This window comes from Pelobates fuscus, chromosome 2, assembly GCF_036172605.1.
Source record: "Pelobates fuscus isolate aPelFus1 chromosome 2, aPelFus1.pri, whole genome shotgun sequence".
NCBI lineage: Eukaryota > Metazoa > Chordata > Amphibia > Anura > Pelobatidae > Pelobates > Pelobates fuscus.
In genome coordinates this window covers 71,262,564-71,281,754 of record NC_086318.1, presented here as the reverse complement: position 1 = coordinate 71,281,754, position 19,191 = coordinate 71,262,564, and the positions used below count along the sequence as shown (strand labels likewise).

The following is a 19,191-nucleotide window of genomic DNA, read 5'->3' as shown; positions in this document are numbered from 1 at the left end:
CCATGGGTTGTGTGTACGCCACTGGATAAGGGGATGCTAGGAGTCCTATTAACAGTGGGTGGAGGTACACAGGGAAAAGGTGCTGTAGGAGAAAACGCCGCAGGCTGCAGATGTGCCGTTCTAGCGAGAAGCGTACTGAAAGCCTGAGCGAATTGATCCATGCGGTGATCATTCTCCTCTAATTTCCTCTCGCAAGCAGCTATGTGCTGACACAGTTCTACAGGATCTATGGCCATGTCGTAATGTCAGGATTACTGTTTGATCCAGCACGTAGAACTGTATAGCACGGATGACAAATAAGTAACATATTACCGGTCCTTAGAATGGCCGGATTTAACGTACAAAGAATAGTCAAAAATATAAGCCGAGGTCAGGGAACACAGAAAGGGGCACAGCGATGAGGAAAGCCAGGAGTCAGGATACCAGAATACAGAGAAGTCAATAAACAAAGCCAAAGTAAAAAAAACAGGTACAAAACTATAAACAGGAACGCACTCTCAGACAACCACAAGGGAAACCACGACAGGGCACTGAGCAGGATGAGAACTGGGCCTAAATACCCCTCCTCTAGATCTGATTTGATCCCAAATTCAGTTACAAGGTTTCATTTGCATAATTGCTGCTCAGCATTAACCCTTCTGTGGATTAGGTTGCTGCTCGGCACAACTTTTCCTGTGTGGACAGTAAATGTCATTAACCACATTTCTATAAGCGGATGAATACGTGACACTTACCAGTTCCCATAATGCCCACCTCCTCACCCCGTCATGGTCCACTACACTAAACTGTGCTTGCAACTTGGGCTTCGGTATAAGAAGCCATTTACTGCTTCTGTCAGACCTATTAAAAGACTGGCCATTTAATCCTGCAGATTAGTCTTTGAAAAGGAAACCAGTATGCAGCAGTGAGGGTTCAGTCCCTGTATAACAAGACATTTGCAGCTTTACTTAAACTAGCTTCTTAATCAAAGACTAGGTCTTTTCTGCTGCAGTTTGACTTCCTATACAGGAACGGAGTCTTCACAGGTGCAAAGTGGCCTCCAAATTGATACATTTAATTATTTTAGAAGTCTCTGAACAGAAATCTTTATGATGGAACTTCTATTTATCTTAAATGTCATACATGAAGGTTGTTTGGTTTATTTATATTCTTGAAAATGAAAAGTACTTAACCCCTTAAGACCGCAGGGCATTCTATGCCGTCCCCATATTGGTGACTCTAAAAGCCGCAGGGTGGCATAGAACACCCTGCGATCTTATGTACTTACCCGGTCGCGGTATGGGGTACTTACCTGGGAGCTCAGGGAGTCCCCCTCTGTCCTCTTCGGCCCCCCAGGGCCATGTGATCGTGAGGTCCTTGCATAGCCGTCCATGTCAATGCCAGCAGGGGGAGTGCCTGTAATGACAGGTACTCCCCCTGCTGCCTGAAAAAAAGAAAAAAAATGTTAAAGGGACACTCCAGGCACCCAGACCACTTCTGCTCATTGGAGTGGTCTGGGTGCCAACTCCCACTACCCTTAACCCTGCAAGTGTAATTATTGCAGTTTTTTATAAACTGCAATAATTACCTTGCAGGGTTAAGTCCTCCCCTAGTGGCTGTCTACTAGACAGCCACTAGAGGTCCCTTCCTGCATCATAGCACAGATTATCTGTGCTAGTGCTCGCTGGACATCCTCACGCTGTGTGAGGACCTCCAGTGTCGCTCTATTCCCCATAGGGAAGCATTGAAATTCATCTGCAGACCAGACATCACCACTGGACCACCAGGGAATTAAACAAATCCCCCCCTTCCACACAACCATTAGACCCTCCCACTGTACCCTCCCACCATCATCCCCCTCCCAGTATACCCCCTCACTATCAACCCCTCACACCATCGCCTCCTCTAGTATACCCCCTCCCTTACACCATTAACCCCTTCCTCCCAGTACCCCCCCTTCACTACCACCCCCCTCCCAGTATACCCCCTCCCTCCATCAGCCCTCTCATTCCCAGTATTCCCCGGTCCCTCCCAGTATTTCCCCCTTACAGTATTACTGCCTCCTTTTCAGTATTCCCCTCTCCCTATCACCCCCTCCCTCCCAGTACCTCCCTCCCTCACAGCATTTCCGACTTACTGTATTGCCCTCCTCCCTCACAGCATTTCCCCACTTACTGTATTGCCCTCCTCCCTCCCAGTATCCCCACTTACTGTATTGCCCTCCTCCCTCCCTTACACTATCACCCCCTCACAGTATCCCCCCTCTTCCATAAACCCCCCCCCCCCCCCTCCTACACACCATGACTCTGCTCCCTCACAGTATCACCCCCTTCTCCCACGCACTATCAGCCTCTGTCCCTCACAGGATTGACACACACACACACCCACACACCCACACACACTGTCAGCCTCCCCTCCCACTGTCACATTACCACACATTGTTACCCGTCACCACACTGTCATTTCCCCTCCACACTTTTAGCCCTCTCACGCATCCAGAGTCACATTAACCACTCCTAATCCTGTTAATCTTAACCCTCCAAACTTACCTTCGCTCTGCCACACTCTCTCCTACAACCATGCCACATTCACCCTTCACCTCAAAACTGTGATACTCACCCCATCCCAACTATTCCACACTTACCCGGTCATATTAACCTCTCCAATCCTGTCACACTCGTCCCTCCTACCATGCCACTATTGCCCTGACACACTTACCTCCGCTCGCCCTGTCACACTCCATCCAACCATGTCATACTCACCCTCCCTCATTCTTTCGCCCAACCCCCCACCCTGTCCCATTTGCCTCCTTCATCCTGTCACACTCTCCCTGCCACTGGTACCCTTAAGTCAATCTGTCATAGCCACACACTTTATTTGGTAAATAATTTTTTTTAAAGCTTTTTTTTGCTTAACCCCTTAAGGACCAAACTTCTGGAATAAAAGGGATTTATGACATGTCACGCACGTCATTTGTCCTTAATGGGTTAAACAACATTTTCATTTGTTTCCAATAACCACGTCACACCAGTACATATTTATACACAACTGCCAGGCTATACAACCATACCCCGCAATTGTGTATAAACGATTGCAATAATTGCAAATTAAATGTATCCATTGCAAATTAATTTTGTTTGCAAATTATGCTACAACTACAGCCAGAGAGCTGTCAATGCAAGGGCACAGGAAGCTGTGACACAGCAAGCTTCTGAATAATGAATGCAGAGACTGACTCTGTATTCAGCGCTGCAAGCACCCCTTTCAATAAAGCGAATGCACACACAAAATACAACACTATTCTTTTATACTTTGGGTGTTAGTGGGGCCTCATGCTTAAATTTCGCCTAACGCCTGAAAGTCTAGAGCCACATCTTTTTTAAGATACACTTTTTTTCTGTTTTTTACTTCTACATCACTGGACTAATACGGCTACAATCTCTACTTGAACTCTCTCATATATGATACACTGGTGTTTAGCAATGTAATAACTATCCACTTACTTCATGTGGAAGGGGTTTTCATCCACACACATGGATATATATATATATATATATATATATATATATATATATATATATATATATATATATATAACGATAACATATATATATATATATATATATATAATATTTGTGTAATCATTTTCCTCCCCTCCCCCACTTTTCCCACCAGCAGGAGGACTGCCTGACAGTCCAGGCATTCCCCCTGCAGGCAGCCATTGCGGCAATGTGATTGCTCTTTGCCGGAGTTGCCTTGGGAGTGCTGCCGTGGCCGTCAGGCAGTCCTCCCAAAGCGGATCACGGTGGAGGCAAGTACTGCGGAGCTCGAGCGGCAAAAAGCGGCAAAAAGCCGTTACAGCGTTCTATGCCGTCACAACGGCTTTCAAGCCCATTTAATGCAGGATTGCATAGAACTCCATAAAGCAATACTTAAAGGACCACTCTAGTGCCAGGAAAGCATACTCGTTTTCCTGGCACTAGAGTGCCCTGAGGGTGCCCCCACCCTCAGGGACCCCCTCCCGCCCGGCTCTGGAAAGGGGAAAAGGGGTAAAACTTACCTTTTTCCAGCGCTGGGCGGGGAGCTCTCCTCCTCCTCTCCGCCTCCGTTCCTCCCCGTCGGCTGAATGCGCACGCGCGGCAAGAGCTGCGCGCGCATTCAGCCGGTCACATAGGAAAGCATTCATAATGCTTTCCTATGGACGCTTGCGTGCTCTCACTGATTTTCACAGTGAGAATCACGCAAGCGCCTCTAGTGGCTGTCAGTGAGACAGCCACTAGAGGAAATAGGGGACGGCTTAACTAATTGATAAACATAGCAGTTTCTCTGAAACTGCTATGTTTATAAAACAATTAGTTAACCCTAGCTGGACCTGGCACCCAGACCACTTCATTAAGCTGAAGTGGTCTGGGTGCCTAGAGTGGTCCTTTAACCAGAATACAACACTACATTCTTACCCAGTGGCCTAAGAGACTAAGCCTCTTGTCACCCTTCCAGATAAGAACCATAATGAATGTCATACAAAAGTCAAGCATCTTACAACCACCCTCCAGACTTCCCATTCATAGTCAACTATTTCAATCTCTGATATTTTGGCACCTTTCAAACAAAATGCTAATCAGGTGGTTAAAACGGTGATCTACCTGGCCTTCTATGGGTTCCTCAGACCCAGAGAATGCACCACTATTAATTCAAACATCACTGACTATATTAAAAGGTCTCATATCGAAAAACTTCACGATCACCATCTGCTCTCCCCAACCCACAGTGAAACAAGTCAAATGAGCCACTCAGTCAATATTCCCTACTACCCTACCCACAAGCCTGTAAAGGCTTTAGACACGTATCTATGCTTGTGCACAACAAGGGTATAGATGTTCACTATCTATGCTCCCATCACAGTCTCTCTACCCAACCTTTACTATCATTGCACTGAACAACTCTTACCACCTGCAAGTTCATTTTGTTGTGGTCTGAGCAATTGCCTCCCCCCTTAATGGGTTAAATAAATATTTTAATTTCTTGTTTATGTATTCTGCTGCAACAATTTGTGTTTCATTTATTCACATTTATTAATATTTATTCTAAGTTTATTACAGTGCTCTGTTCATATGGTGAAAACTAGTCTTGGTACACAAGGTGTTATAATAGTACATTTGTACAAAAGGGGAATTTTCAAACTAGGGAGATGAATTAATTGGGAATTTAAACCAATATAAATACACAAATCCAGAATGAAGAAAAAAATAATAATAATCTCTTAGAAAATCACTACAGATGTTTTACATTATTATTTAACAGAGACGCATAGGTGGTAGGGCAGTACTGTTGGAAAAGGTACTCGACTAATGTGTTACTTCCAGGAAACACAGTTTGTTCTTTTTTTTTGTTCATAAAATTCCACAGATGTAGAGAATAAGAGTCATTAAAGGTTGGTAATGGATTCCAAACTTCGAAATACCTTCTCCAAGAATTCCATGGAACAGGATACAAACGTTCAGGGTGTAGATAGGAGATATCTCCACACCTAGCATCAGCTGTACTTTCAAACTTGGGCATCCCACACCATCTAAGCAAAACACGTGTGAAGAGACCTGGACCTTGATATCCCCATTCTTCTCCTTTGTAATTTTTTACAAAGTCTTCCATACATTCCCATGTGAACTTATGATGAGGAGCAAGTCCAAAAACACTACTGCTGCAAACGTCATAGCTTTGACCTGCAAGAAAATTCTTATTTGGAATTGGTCGCATTGAGATAATATCTGTATCCATATATAAGCCGCCATATTTCCACATCGATGCAAATCTGCAAGCATCTGAGCTCACATGAATCCAGTACATTTCCTTTTCAGGGTTAACCTATAAATAAAAATGAAACTTCTTTTATACATAAACTACAATGCAGATTAAGAAGAATAAGAAAAAAAAATCAGTACATTTACAAAGGGTTTCCTCACAAACCTTAAATTTGTCAATTGCATTTTAAACTAAAACTGATATTGCTGCATTATTCAACTTTCCACATTCCAAACACAGTAAGGATCTTGAATTGAGTGTGTGTTCCCAATATCTATCTTTGGCATGTCATGGTTATCTAAGGCACTATCTTAGGAGCTTATTCAGCATTCTATGATATACATAAAGGATCTTGCAGTGCTATATGTTTAAAAAAAAGTTGTGTACAAAGTCGTGTTCCTGACACTAACACTCCCTATAGTGCTTCTCCCTCATAAAATGCTTACCTATGAGGATTGCAGTGACACTGGATGTCCTTGTGTATTGCATGAGGTCATCCAGTGTCCGTTAGATGTCAAAAGGTCGCCTAAGAGCCTGGAAGTCCATCTAGTGGCTTTCTAGTAGACAGCCACTAGAGGTGACATTACCACACAAAGCTAATTATAGCTTTAATATAAACGGCAATAATTAGCTTTGTAGGGTTAAGGGTGCTGCAACAGTGCATCCAGACCACTATAATAAACTGAAGTGGTCTGTGTGCCTATAGTGTCCCTTAAATGCTTCTTTTATCCACTCCCATGTGTGATGAATGACAATCTTGCACACTGGGGTCGGTGTTAAATTTGAAAACGGTTTACTTTGTATTGTCTAGTTCTAGCAGCAGCCCTCATTGGAACACTATACCATCCAACATAAGGAGGTCCTGTATCACACAAGGTGGGTAGGTTGCATTGTATACTGCCAAATCCAAACACCATGTCCACCATCTCCTTTCCTCATCATCCACACTGTGGAATGCCAATACAACACAAAGATTTAAAGTACATGCGAACATTTGGTATATCCTTACTGCAAGGGAAGAGATGCTAGGCAAATAAACTGACTTACTTCTTCCCCATACAAGATTACATTTAATGCCTATTTCTTCATTTACATACTGGCTCCCTTAGCTTGCAAGGTTTTTATAGTGAGGCAGGATAAGGCTCCTAGGGTGGAGTCTTTGAGTAGGGATCAGAGTTTTGCATTAGCATCAAGTCCCAGCACGATTTTATAACCAGCTATCCACATGCTTATTTTGCCTCATTTATTTAAAATATATGAGCGACAAGGGGGAAGTGTATACAAACCACCTAAATGGTCAAGAATACACAATTGTGTTTCTGACCCTATAGTTTTTATTTGTTTTTAAGTTTCTTCAGTAAGGTATACTGAAAGCTTGATAACATAGTTCATGAAACAGAGTTGCAATGAGTTGTCAAAACAAAACAATGAAAAAAAAAATCTGTCATCTATGGTAGTTGTATCCAAAATTGTCAGCTTAAAGTGCACTATTAAGTTATTCTGAATCAACATTTTTTAGCTAGCATAGGTGATCCACATTATCCAGTATACCTTTTTATACCAGGTCAGTAGAGGAGTATCAGAATACAGTTTATCCATTCGAAGAGGGAAATAGTAAATATTGTCAAAAGCAGATAGGGTTGGAAATCTTTTTCGTGCCTTTTCCTGATAATCTGTTGAATTTATGTCAGGTAGACCTCTCATGAAAAATGCCACTGGTCTGCGGGAGTATACACGAGCTGCAGACTCAACAGAACACAACACCAATGGTGGTAGATCCATTCTATCGGAGATCTCCAACATAAGGATACCATTTCCTTTACCCAGGACGTCATTTGGAGTCAGAATATTTGAAGTTTCCAATGATCTTACATTTCCATCAGCTGGGGCTTCATTGGGAATTAAAAATCTAAAAAGTACTTCTGTAATTCTGTTTTGCTTCTGAATACTTTTGAAACTGATGAAGGAAGCAAAAGCCACAAGTATCAAGAGGATGGCAAGCAATTTCTTATGCTTTATCATGATCTTTTTGGCAGACAATGCAACTGGAGAAAATAAAAACAGAATAACAAAATTAGAATTAAACAAGTGATGGTGAATGTGCATTAAATGTTTCCTTTCTCTCCCTCTCCCTCTCCCTCTCCCCACCAGTTTTGGCACTAAAATGGCATATGTGAATTATGAAAAAAAAAAACACAACAACTGATACCTAAACAGAAAGAAATATAGTTTGCCCATAATAAAGTGTAATAGGAGTGGCGATTTTAACAAATTAATGCTGAATTGATTTTGGAGGACCGTGCATAATATGCTGCAAATAGACATATCTCGCTTATGGGTATAAGCATTGTAGTTTATATTGTGTGTGTATATGTCTGTATGTGTGAAAAGGAGTACATATGCATTTGTTTTTCTGGGATAATGTAATGGTTTGTATATCTCCATGCATGTCTGTGCGTTAATTTGTTTTCTGGAACCACCCCTGGTTGAAGCCATAAATTATTTTAACTGAATAGGATATATAGAAAGGATGTGGCAAGCAGAGTATGAATGTTTAAGTGCCAATAAACTGAAAACAGAAATTTTTACTTACCGCAAATTATATTTTTCTTAACATGGTGGCAGTACCTGAGGGTTTGCCCTTTCCTGTGTGACAAGCTCCTAAAAGATAAATAAATTGAGCAAATCCCTCCCCCTTGCCCTATAAAGGGCTACTAAGGCAAACCTATCTCAGTAAGTAGCAAGAAAAAAAAAAAATTACGGCAAGTAAAAATGTGTTTTTTCTGACATATGGTGGCACTACCTGAGGGATATAGCAAGATCCCAATCCAGGTGGGTCCTACACCACTACAGCTTGTAACACCTTACACCCAAAGGCAGCTTCAGAGGATGAGAATATATCTAGCTTGTAGTGCTTGATGAAGGAAGACCAATATGCTGCCTTGCAGATGACTTCTGGAGAAACAAGAGCCCTTTCTGCCCATGAGGCAGCCATAGCCCGAGTGGAATGAGCCATGAAGAAACTGGAACTTGAAAACCACCGGAAGAATATGCAAATCTAATTGCTTGTATGAGCCAAGGAATTGCGGGAAGCTTCTTTCCCCTTGAATTTTCCCTGGAAATTAACAAACAGATGGTCAGAATTCCTGTACTCAGTCCTAGAAAGTTAAATCTGCAATGCTCTAACATCCAGGTTATGCCATTTAAGCTCCTGATGAGAGGAGGCATTACCACAAAAAAGGAAAACAATCTGTTAATTCACGGTCTTTGAGGACAAAACCTTTGGTAAAAAGGAAGGTTTAGGGTGAAGAACAACCTTGTCCTTGTGGAATACTGTAAATTCATCGGAGTAAGAAAGCACCCGAGTTCACTGACTCTTTTAGCCGATGTGAGGGCCACCAAAAAGGCAATCTTGAGGGACAAAACGTTTAAGGGAACCTCTTCCAAAGGCTTGAGAGGGGGTTCAGAGAGCTTGTAAAACCAAAGATAAATCCCAGGAGGGAAAAACAGATCTCCTAGGTGGATGTCTGAGCCTGATGGATTTAAAAGATCTTCTTATTAGCACATGGGATGCAAAATCCTTAATCAGTTAGAAACTCAAAGGTGAAATCTGAACTTTTAGAGTAGATACATCTAAACCTACAGAACAAAACATCCTGGAGAAAATGAAGAATGGTGTCGAGAGATAGATGAACAAGCAGGCCATGGTGTTCCTTACACCAATGAAGAAACCTGACCCATATACAAAAGTAGGTCTTTGAAGTAGAATGTCAATGATCGAAGCAAAATATCAATTCTGTCTTCTTGCAGACCTTGATGTCGAAGAATTAACCTAACAGTAGCAAGGCCGTCAACCTGAACATCTTCATAATCTCTAGTGGTAGATTCCTGTTCACTATGAGATCGTTCGAGATTGGAAGTCCCCAATGTGCAGAGGCCATCTTCTTTAAAACCGAAAACAAAACCCTGTTAGGCCAGTACAGAATAATATCCAGGATCACAGCTCGGTCTACTCTTATTTTCTGAAGAATCCTTGGAATTAGCTTCAGTGGAGGAAAGACGTAAGCCAGTCTGAAAGTCCACTTCATTGATAGTCCGTCTATCCACTGAGGGTGATCTGCTCTGAACAGGGAGGTGAATTGGGGAACCTTGTTTGTACTTCTTGCCATCAGGTCTATGTCTGGAACTCCAAATTTCCTTTTCAGACTGTTGAAAATTCTTGGATTTAAGGACCATTCTTTCTGAGCCCTCTTTCCCCTGCTGAGATCGTTGTCTATGACATTGTCGATCGCTCTGATGTGAACTGCTTTAAAATATCTTCTAGATATCTTTGCGCCCACTGCATGATTTCCACGCACAGGAGATAAAGAGCTCTTACTCTGGTTCCTCCTTGTCGGTTGACATATGAAACCATTGTACAATTGTCCGATTTAATCCTTACGGCCTTCTGCTGTATGCACTGTCTGAAGTGATGAAGGGCGTACAGCACCGCTTTTAACTAGTGATGTCGCGAACATAACATTTTCCGTTCGCGAATGGCGAACGCGAACTTCTGCAAATGTTCGTGAACGGGCGAACCCGGTAAAAAACGCCATAGACTTCAATAGGCAGGCGAATTTCTGCCCACAATAGTGATGGAAAAGTTGTTTCAAGGGGACCAACATCTGGACTGTGGCATGCCGGAGTGGGATCCATGGCAAAACCCCCATGGAAAATTACATAGTTGATGCAGAGTCTGGTTTTAATCCATAAAGGGCATAAATCACTTAACATTCCTAAATTGTTTGGAATAACGTGCTTTAAAACATCAGGTAGTGTAAGGGTTACGCCCGCTTCACAGTGACAGACCAAACTCCCCATTTAACGTACCGCAAACAGTCCATTTACACAACCGCAAACTCCCAATTTGCACAAGGTTGGATACCAAGCTAGCCATGTCCCGTTCCTTGTCCTCACTGATGTCATTGAAGGTCTCTTCCTCCACCCAGCCACGTATAACACCAAGGGTCCCCGAAAGGTGACAACAAGCCCCCTGTATTTTTTTTTTTTAAATGTACACTACTGTTACACCAGATATGAGTTGCACTGGTGTGACACTGTGCCCTGGCAGGCCCTGAAACACACACACGTGTGAAGGAAACTGACTGCTATTATATTACAGTCAAAAAAGTGTTTTTTTTGTTTTAAATGCAAGCTATTGTGACACCAGATATGAGTGGTGGCACTGGGCAAGTGGGCACAGTATACGCTGTGAGCCTGACACACATGCTGGCAGGCAGGCAACTGCAATTAGATTACACAGGAAAAAAAAGCAGACTGATGTTCTAGCCCTAAAAAGGTCTTTTTGGGGTGCTGTCCTTACAGCAGAGATCAGATGAGTCCTTCAGGACTGTAGTGGACACTGAATACACTAGCCTAGCTATCGATTTCCCTATTAAATCAGCAGCAGCTACACTGTCCCTACTCTCACTAAGAATGCAGATTCCGGGGGCGGGGCCTAGCTGTCATGGAGGAAAGAGGCACTTCGTGTGAGCTCCCTCAATATCTCACTTTAAGCAGCTATCAACAAGCAAACAACAAGCAACCCAGCAATGTTGCTCCTACCTGACCAACCCGACATGCTTAATAGCGGTCAGGTAGATGGTAATCAGTCACACGGGCAAACAAGACAGGAAAGGGTTAAAGATAAATTCAGAGTCAAGAACAAAGCCATGGTCAATACCAAAATAGATCAAGGAACGCATTAAAGGGTACTGACACAGAAACCATGATAGGACAAAGTGGATAGGGCTAGGGAAGTTTAAATATCCTTTAACATTTGATTGGCCCATGTCATGCCTACGCCCCCAAAACATTTGTGTGTGTGGGGGTGCTGGAATGACGTGGGCCAATGGGAGCCTGAATCAACTTTTGGCTCACACTGCCCCTTTAAGAGCGAGCTTGTGACTCGAGCCGTGCTCCTAGTGCCAGGCGGGCCATGTGACCGATCACTGCCACAACCACTTATCCCAATCTCTCTCACACACACACACACACACTTCCTAACGTCCTATCCCATTAAAAGCATATTCAATAAAACAGACCCCCTACTTCATCCAGGTTACCGATCGATGGTTCGATATTCTGAGCCCTCTCTGATTTACTGTACATGACTATTCGATATTCCCACAAATTTTATATAGCATTTTATGTTTGTTTGAGACCACCTTAAAAATATTGGATATCGCTAAAAATCATGATCACTATATACTTTCTCTACAAACCTCTAAAACGAACCAAACTACTCATCCATCCACTATACCACTTTATCCCACCTAGAACTAGTGCCCAGTTAAAATACTTGACTCTTACTTACCCACACGCAGTCATGCCACACACTTTCACTACTACTCTCACTGAATCCCTCTGACTACGGCTAAATTCATCTTCTACATCAGAACACTACTCCTAAGATTGGGTTGTATCCATGTCTCGGGTCTTTCATTTAGAATAGGGGCAGCTTCGGTCTCCTTCAACACTGACGCTCCAGTGCATATTATTAAAAGATTGGGCAGATGGAAATCCTCAGTCTACAACCAATATATTCTTCATCCCGAGAAAGAAATGAGGAAAGTTTTAAAAAGCTTTTAAAAGTTTGGCTTTGTAAATTTGATGCAATAAGTGTGTTTTTCTTTAATACCTTTTCACCCTCTTTGCATGAACCCGATTTACATATATTACTAATATGTTTCTGAACATATATATTAAATTATTCACTCACTCACACTCTGGGCCGGCCTAAGACATCATGCTGCCTAGGTCCAACGATAAATGACTACGGGGGATAATGTATAATAAAACACAGGTTACTGGCTATGAGAGGGATAATGTATAATAAGCACAGGTTACTGGCTATGGAGGATAATGTATAATAAACAAAAAAAAGAAAAAAAAAAAAGAATGCAGCTTCAGAATTAATCAAAATTGTATGCTGTCTAGGAGGTGGGAGGGTCTGGGAGGGAGGGTCTGCTGCTGATTGGCTGGAATGTGTCTGCTGGCGGTGAGGTGCAGGGTCAAAGTTTACTCAATGATGACGAATAGGGGGCGGACCGAACATCACATATATTCGCCATCCGTGGCGAACAAGCTATGTTCGCCAGGAACTATCCGCCAGCGAACCGTTCGGGACATCACTACTTTTAACTCCTTGACATTTGCGGATTCTCCCATTTACTTGACTAACCATGTACCTTGATACATGATGGTGCCTAGATAAGTTCCCCAACCTGTTTTGGTTGCATCGGTAGTGATCACCAACCAGATCTTTGGATGGAAAGACAAGCCTCTTGAAAGGAACTCTGAGGTTTTCCACCAAGATAGTTGAGCTTTTAATTGAGGGGAAATCTGGAACCACACATCTAAATCCTCTTCCTTTCTTGACCAGGCCATTAGAACCTCCCACTGTAGAGGACTCACATTGGATTTCGCACACTTGGCTGCGGTAAAGGCAGATGTGAGGAAACCTAAAATGCTCATAGCGTGTCTGATGGAACAAATTTTCTTCTTTTTGCAAGCTGGATACTAGTCTTCGAATCTCCTCTTTTGTTTGGGAAGATAAACCGACAAGGTGTTTGAATTGATCAACTTTTGATGTGCAGGAACTCTATGACTACTTTCTAAAAAAGTTAAATAGTTTGGGAAATCAGGGCTTCTGACTTTTGAGGATGGGTAAGCAGAAACGAGAAAATTTGATCTTGGCCTTCTCGTGAAGAGTATCTTTTAGCTGTTTTGTATTGGGTTTAGACTCCATGGATTGCTTGTAGTCCTTTCCCATGAATGGTAGAAGCGTCTTCCTCTCATTCTTTTGGCATCAGAAACGTCAGATCTCTTGAAATCGCCTCTTTGTTCAAAACTTGGATTTTTTTTCCCCCTTTCATTTGAAAATAACAAGACCTCTCTTTGTATGATCTCTTGTTGCTCTACTGGAAATCCCTTTACCTGCTTTCCATGCAAATTTTCTTTCTTGAGGTAGAGCCTTCTTAGTCTCTGACATTTGTTTTATGATTTCCTCTAAGAGAGACCTAGACAGCTTCTGCTTTTCTAAAGGAAGCTCACAAAAGGACCGATTTAGATGCAGTATCAGCCGGCCATGATCTTAACCATAAAGCTCGCCTTGGTACCCAGGATAATCCCATGATCCTAGATGCCAGCTTCAAAACTTCCACAGTCATATCCATCAAAAATTAATTTGACAACCGTAAATTCTGGAACAATCGGATAAGATGTTTATCCTGATCTTCAGGAATCATGTCCTGCAATGTGTTGAGCCAAAAGCCATTAGCTCTGGCTACCGTAGCTCCTGCCGGTAAGGCTTTGCAGTGAAAACCTGCTCTCTAATAGGTTTGCTTGCAGGAGGTCTCAGCTCTTTTAGCCATAGGGTTCTTTAATGCTGAAACTTCCCCTATAGGGATAGTGGATTTTTTGTGTTTGTTTTTTAAGAAAGTTAAGCTACCTGTGTCCACTTTAGAAAGCTCTTCCCAAATCTCATCGCCCGTGATTTTAAGATTTTTATCCAAGTTATCCTGAAAACCAGTTTAGGAAAGATTGCATGTCTTTCTGTTTAGACTTTTCCAAGGAAATTGCAGTACACTGGTTGAATGCTTTTTTCCTTGTGCCACCTGGAAGCGGATTTGCACACACTGCAAGATAAATACTTCGATCTTGACGCAGCCTTTCTAGGCGTAGGCAATTTCTCCTCCATTTCTGGAAAGACAGGACTAGACAAAGCTGAAAACAAAAGAATAATGGCATAGCTTTAAAACTTGTCCTTTTTTTCTAGATGTTTTGTTTCTACAGAGATAATTTTAGAGTAAAGATTAGCTAATCCCACCTCAAAATACCTCTGAGCCGTGTGGGGGGGCTGGTGATACGGCAAGCACCATTCTGTCAGTTTGTATTTGCACAGCTTTATATATGTTGAAATTTCAATTTGCGCGTGTTTTTTTAATTGAAATAAAGTTACGGTTGACACATGCGCAATAGCGCCACCGGAAATTTTGGTGGAACGCATCACCTCTCGGGCGTGTGATTCACTGCTGTGCGCAGGGCTAATTACATCATACCTGCACCCAGGACCGCCTTCATGAAGACGCCGGAAACTGTTGACATAAGAGAGCACGACAGTCTTCGCTCCGTAATCGCAGAGGAAGGAGCATGGCCGCTCAGCCTACCACCCAGGCAGCTTTCGGGCCGGATCCCCCAGACCAGCAACCCGTGTGTCTCACCTCCCTAGATGCCGGTCCATCCCTGACAGGGACAAGAAAGGAACTGGGGTAGGTTTGTCTTAGTAGCCCTTTATATGGCAAAGGGGAGGGATTTGCTCAGATTATTTATCTTTTAGATGCTTGTCCTACAGGAAAGGGCAAACCTGCAAGTACTGCCACCATATGTCAGAAAAAATATATAATTTTCAAGAGTGAAATATTGCAGGCATTGTAAAGAAGGAATATAATGGATATGTTTGCATAGTAAAGTAAGAACAAACAATAGGGAGGATGGAGAAAGAACAAATGATGAGCATGGAAAAAAGATAAGTCTGTGAAGGAAAAAAAAAAAAAAAAAAAAGCCGGTTTTGAGAAAGAAGGTAATGAAAATTATATTTTCAGTTTATCGGCAGTTAAACATTCATACTCTGCTTGCCACATCCTTTCTATATATCCTATTCAGTTAAAATAATGTACGGCTACGACCAGGGAAGAAGAGGATGGAGAGGAGTCTACTATTAGAGTGTGGATTTAGTCATACCGTAAAAAGAATATAACATAAAAGGTGGACACACTTCTTAGCATGATTTGTTTAGTGTTAATGAGAGGATTAACATTTGCTCCAATGAGTGAATGTCAAAAGAAGAAATGTGTGTTTCCTGTGAAAAACATTTAAAATGTTTTAAATGGTGTTTCTCTTCGCTTACATTGACATTTGAAAATGTAATATTGTGCATGCAGACTTGGAGCAGAGTGGTCAATGCCCAGGAGTCATTTCAAGTAGGGATGAGGTGTGACCAGGGGGTCATCAGAAAATGTATGCGGAAGGTGAAGAAAAAAGAAAAAAAAAAAAATCTCTCAATTAAAATATTTAGTAAAAAGATAATGGTGAGACAATAATTCTCACCATTACAAAGCAGTCTGCTAAACTAAACTTTAGTCATTATTATCATAAAATCACAGGAGTTTGAGATTAAGATTAAAAGGAACACTCCTTTGGAGGATATAACCTTAAAGTCCTCCAAAGCACTTTAGTTTTCCTAGTGTGTGTCCTCTTTCTACACTTTGCAAAAAGTGAACATTTTGACAGAAATTTGCAAAATTGTCACTTTTATAAATTAACCTTGAAAACAGGCCCGGACTGGCCATCGGGCAAACCGGGCAAATGCCCGGTGGGCCGCGATGGCCATGGGCCGAGGCCGGCAGGAAAGACCAAGAGATCTCCCCTGCTGGCCCATGCGCAGCAGCACCGGCCCCAAGATGGAGGTCTAACCCATCACGGGCCGGAGGGGAGATCGGGCAGTGAGCCGGTCTCCCTCGGCGCACGGCGACAGCTTCCTTTATCTTCTTCTCGCGAGCTCCGAGATTATCAGAGCGTTGCCATCAGTGGTGTATCCTGGTTTTGTGCTGCCCTAGGCAGGACAAAACTCAGGCACCCCCCCCCCCGCGCCACCCCCACCCAACCTTTACCCCGTCCCGCATTCTAAATACACACACACACATTCACTGACAGATACACATACACTCGCTAACAGACACAGACACACTCACACTCAGTAACAGACACAATCACACTTAGTAACAGACACGCACTCACTAACAGACACGCACTCACTAACAGACACGCACTCACTAACAGACACACACTCACTAACAGACACACACTCACTAACAGACACACACTCACTAACAGACACACACTCACTATTAGACACACACTCACACACATTAACACTTTTTTTTTTTACTTCAACACCCCCCCCAGCCTCCTTACCTTTGGGAATGCTGGGGGGGGCATCTTTTTTCCCTGGTGGTCCAGTGGCTGCTGCTGGGCGGTCGGGCGGCGCTCTTGGGCGGCTGGCGAGGGAGCACTCCATCTGAGCTGTCTGCTCAGCTCCCTCGCGTGCCGCACAGTGAGGCTGGGAGGCGGAGCCGGAATATGACGTCATATTCCGGCTCCCAGCCTCACTCTGCGGCGCGCGAGGGAGCTGAGCAGACAGCTCAGAGGAAGTGCTCCCTTGCCAGCTGCCCAAGAGCGCCGCCCGACCGCCCAGCAGCAGCCCGGCATGTCTGTTAGCCGCAAGGCTAACAAGACATTTGCCTTGGGCATTTGGGGGGCGGCTTTTTTTGCCGCCCCCTAGAAAATGCCGCCCAAGGCAAATGCCTTGTTTGCCTCGCGGCTAATACGCCCCTGGTTGCCATGGTAACCGGCGGGAACGCTCTGAAAAAACGGCGCTCACGAGAGGGAGAGAGAGAGAGATGGTCTGTACCCTGCGGGGTACAGACTGAATTACCTGCCGCTGGACCGCCAGGGATGTGTGTGTGGCTAGCCCCCCTCACTGGACCACCAGGTATGTGAATGCTCCCTCCCCCCCTGCAAAGTTAAAAGGGGGAATAAATGGATTTTTTTTAACTTTTTAATAATAATAATTTAAGGCCATATACACACACAAACACATCACACACATACAAACACACTGCACCCCTAACACACAAACATTCTGCTCCCCTGCACTAACACACTGCACTAACACAAACACGCACTGCACTAACACAAACACGCACTGCACTAACACTAACACGCACTGCACTAACACGCACTGCACTAACACGCACTGCACTAACACAAACACGCACTGCACTAACACAAACACGCACTGCACTAACACTAACACGCACTGCACTAACACTAACACGCACTGCACTAACACGCACTGCACTAACACGCACTGCACTAACACGCACTGCACTAACACGCACTGCACTAACACGCACTGCACTAACACGCACTGCACTAACACGCACTGCACTAACACGCACTGCACTAACACGCACTGCACTAACACGCACTGCACTAACACGCACTGCACTAACACGCACTGCACTAACACGCACTGCACTAACACGCACTGCACTAACACGCACTGCACTAACACGCACTGCACTAACACGCACTGCACTAACACGCACTGCACTAACACGCACTGCACTAACATGCACTGCACTAACACGCACTGCACTAACATGCACTGCACTAACACGCACTGCACTAACACGCACTGCACTAACACGCACTGCACTAACACGCACTGCACTAACATGCACTGCACTAACACGCACTGCACTAACACGCACTGCACTAACACGCACTGCACTAACACGCACTGCACTAACACACCCTGCACTAACACACCCTGCACTAACACACCCTGCACTAACACACCCTGCACTAACACACCCTGCACTAACACACCCTGCACTAACACACCCTGCACTAACACACCCTGCACTAACACACCCTGCACTAACACACCCTGCACTAACACACTGCACTAACACACAAACATACTGCTCCCCTGCACTAACACACAAACATACTGCTCCCCTGCACTAACACACAAACATACTGCTCCCCTGCACTAACACACAAACATACTGCTCCCCTGCACTAACACACAAACATACTGCTCCCCTGCACTAACACACAAACATACTGCTCCCCTGCACTAACACACAAACATACTGCTCCCCTGCACTAACACACACTGCACTAACACACAGACATACTGCTCCCCTGCACTAACACACTACACACACAGCACCCCCTGCACTAACACACAAACACACTGCATACACTTTATACCCCTACATACACACTACAGCCCCTGCATTAACACACAATACACACTCTATACCCCTATATTCACACTGCACCTCCTGCACTTACACACAAACACACTACACACACTATTCCCCTGGCACTCACATACACACACTAAACCCCATAAACCTACACTACACTCCCTGCACTCTCATACGTTATACCCCTATAAACACACACATTACACCCCCTGCATGCACCCACACTAATTTATATCCCCAATAAATACATATTCTGCACCCCCTGGACACACACTACACCACCTATGCATACATTACCCCCCCCTATACACATGTGCTCTACAGTTCCTATATGCATACACACACTAGAGCCCCTAGATACACTCACAAACACACAGTACAGCTCCTTACATGCACACACTCCACAGGCCCTATACAAATACACATACTTTACAACCCAGAGACACACACTACAGCCCCTAGCCACATGCAGTACGCCACAAACAGACCCCTTCACATACACAATTGCTCTACACACATGCAACGTCCA

At 43.7% G+C, this 19,191-nt stretch overlaps 1 protein-coding gene across 1 annotated transcript in view; it reads right to left on the bottom strand.

Moving 5' to 3' along the window:
• Positions 1-5,152: 5,152 nt before the first annotated feature.
• The window catches only part of LOC134585484 (alpha-1,4-N-acetylglucosaminyltransferase-like), a 28,206-nt gene continuing 14,167 nt past the window's right edge, over positions 5,153-19,191 (bottom strand). Inside the window, exons 2-3 of the mRNA XM_063440905.1 lie at positions 7,330-7,823; positions 5,153-5,841 (exon numbers count right to left, since the gene is read on the bottom strand). Of these exons, the coding sequence (XP_063296975.1) occupies positions 5,251-5,841; positions 7,330-7,800 (1,062 nt within the window). The 5' untranslated portion in view covers positions 7,801-7,823 and the 3' untranslated portion in view covers positions 5,153-5,250. The remainder of the gene's footprint in view (positions 5,842-7,329; positions 7,824-19,191) is intronic.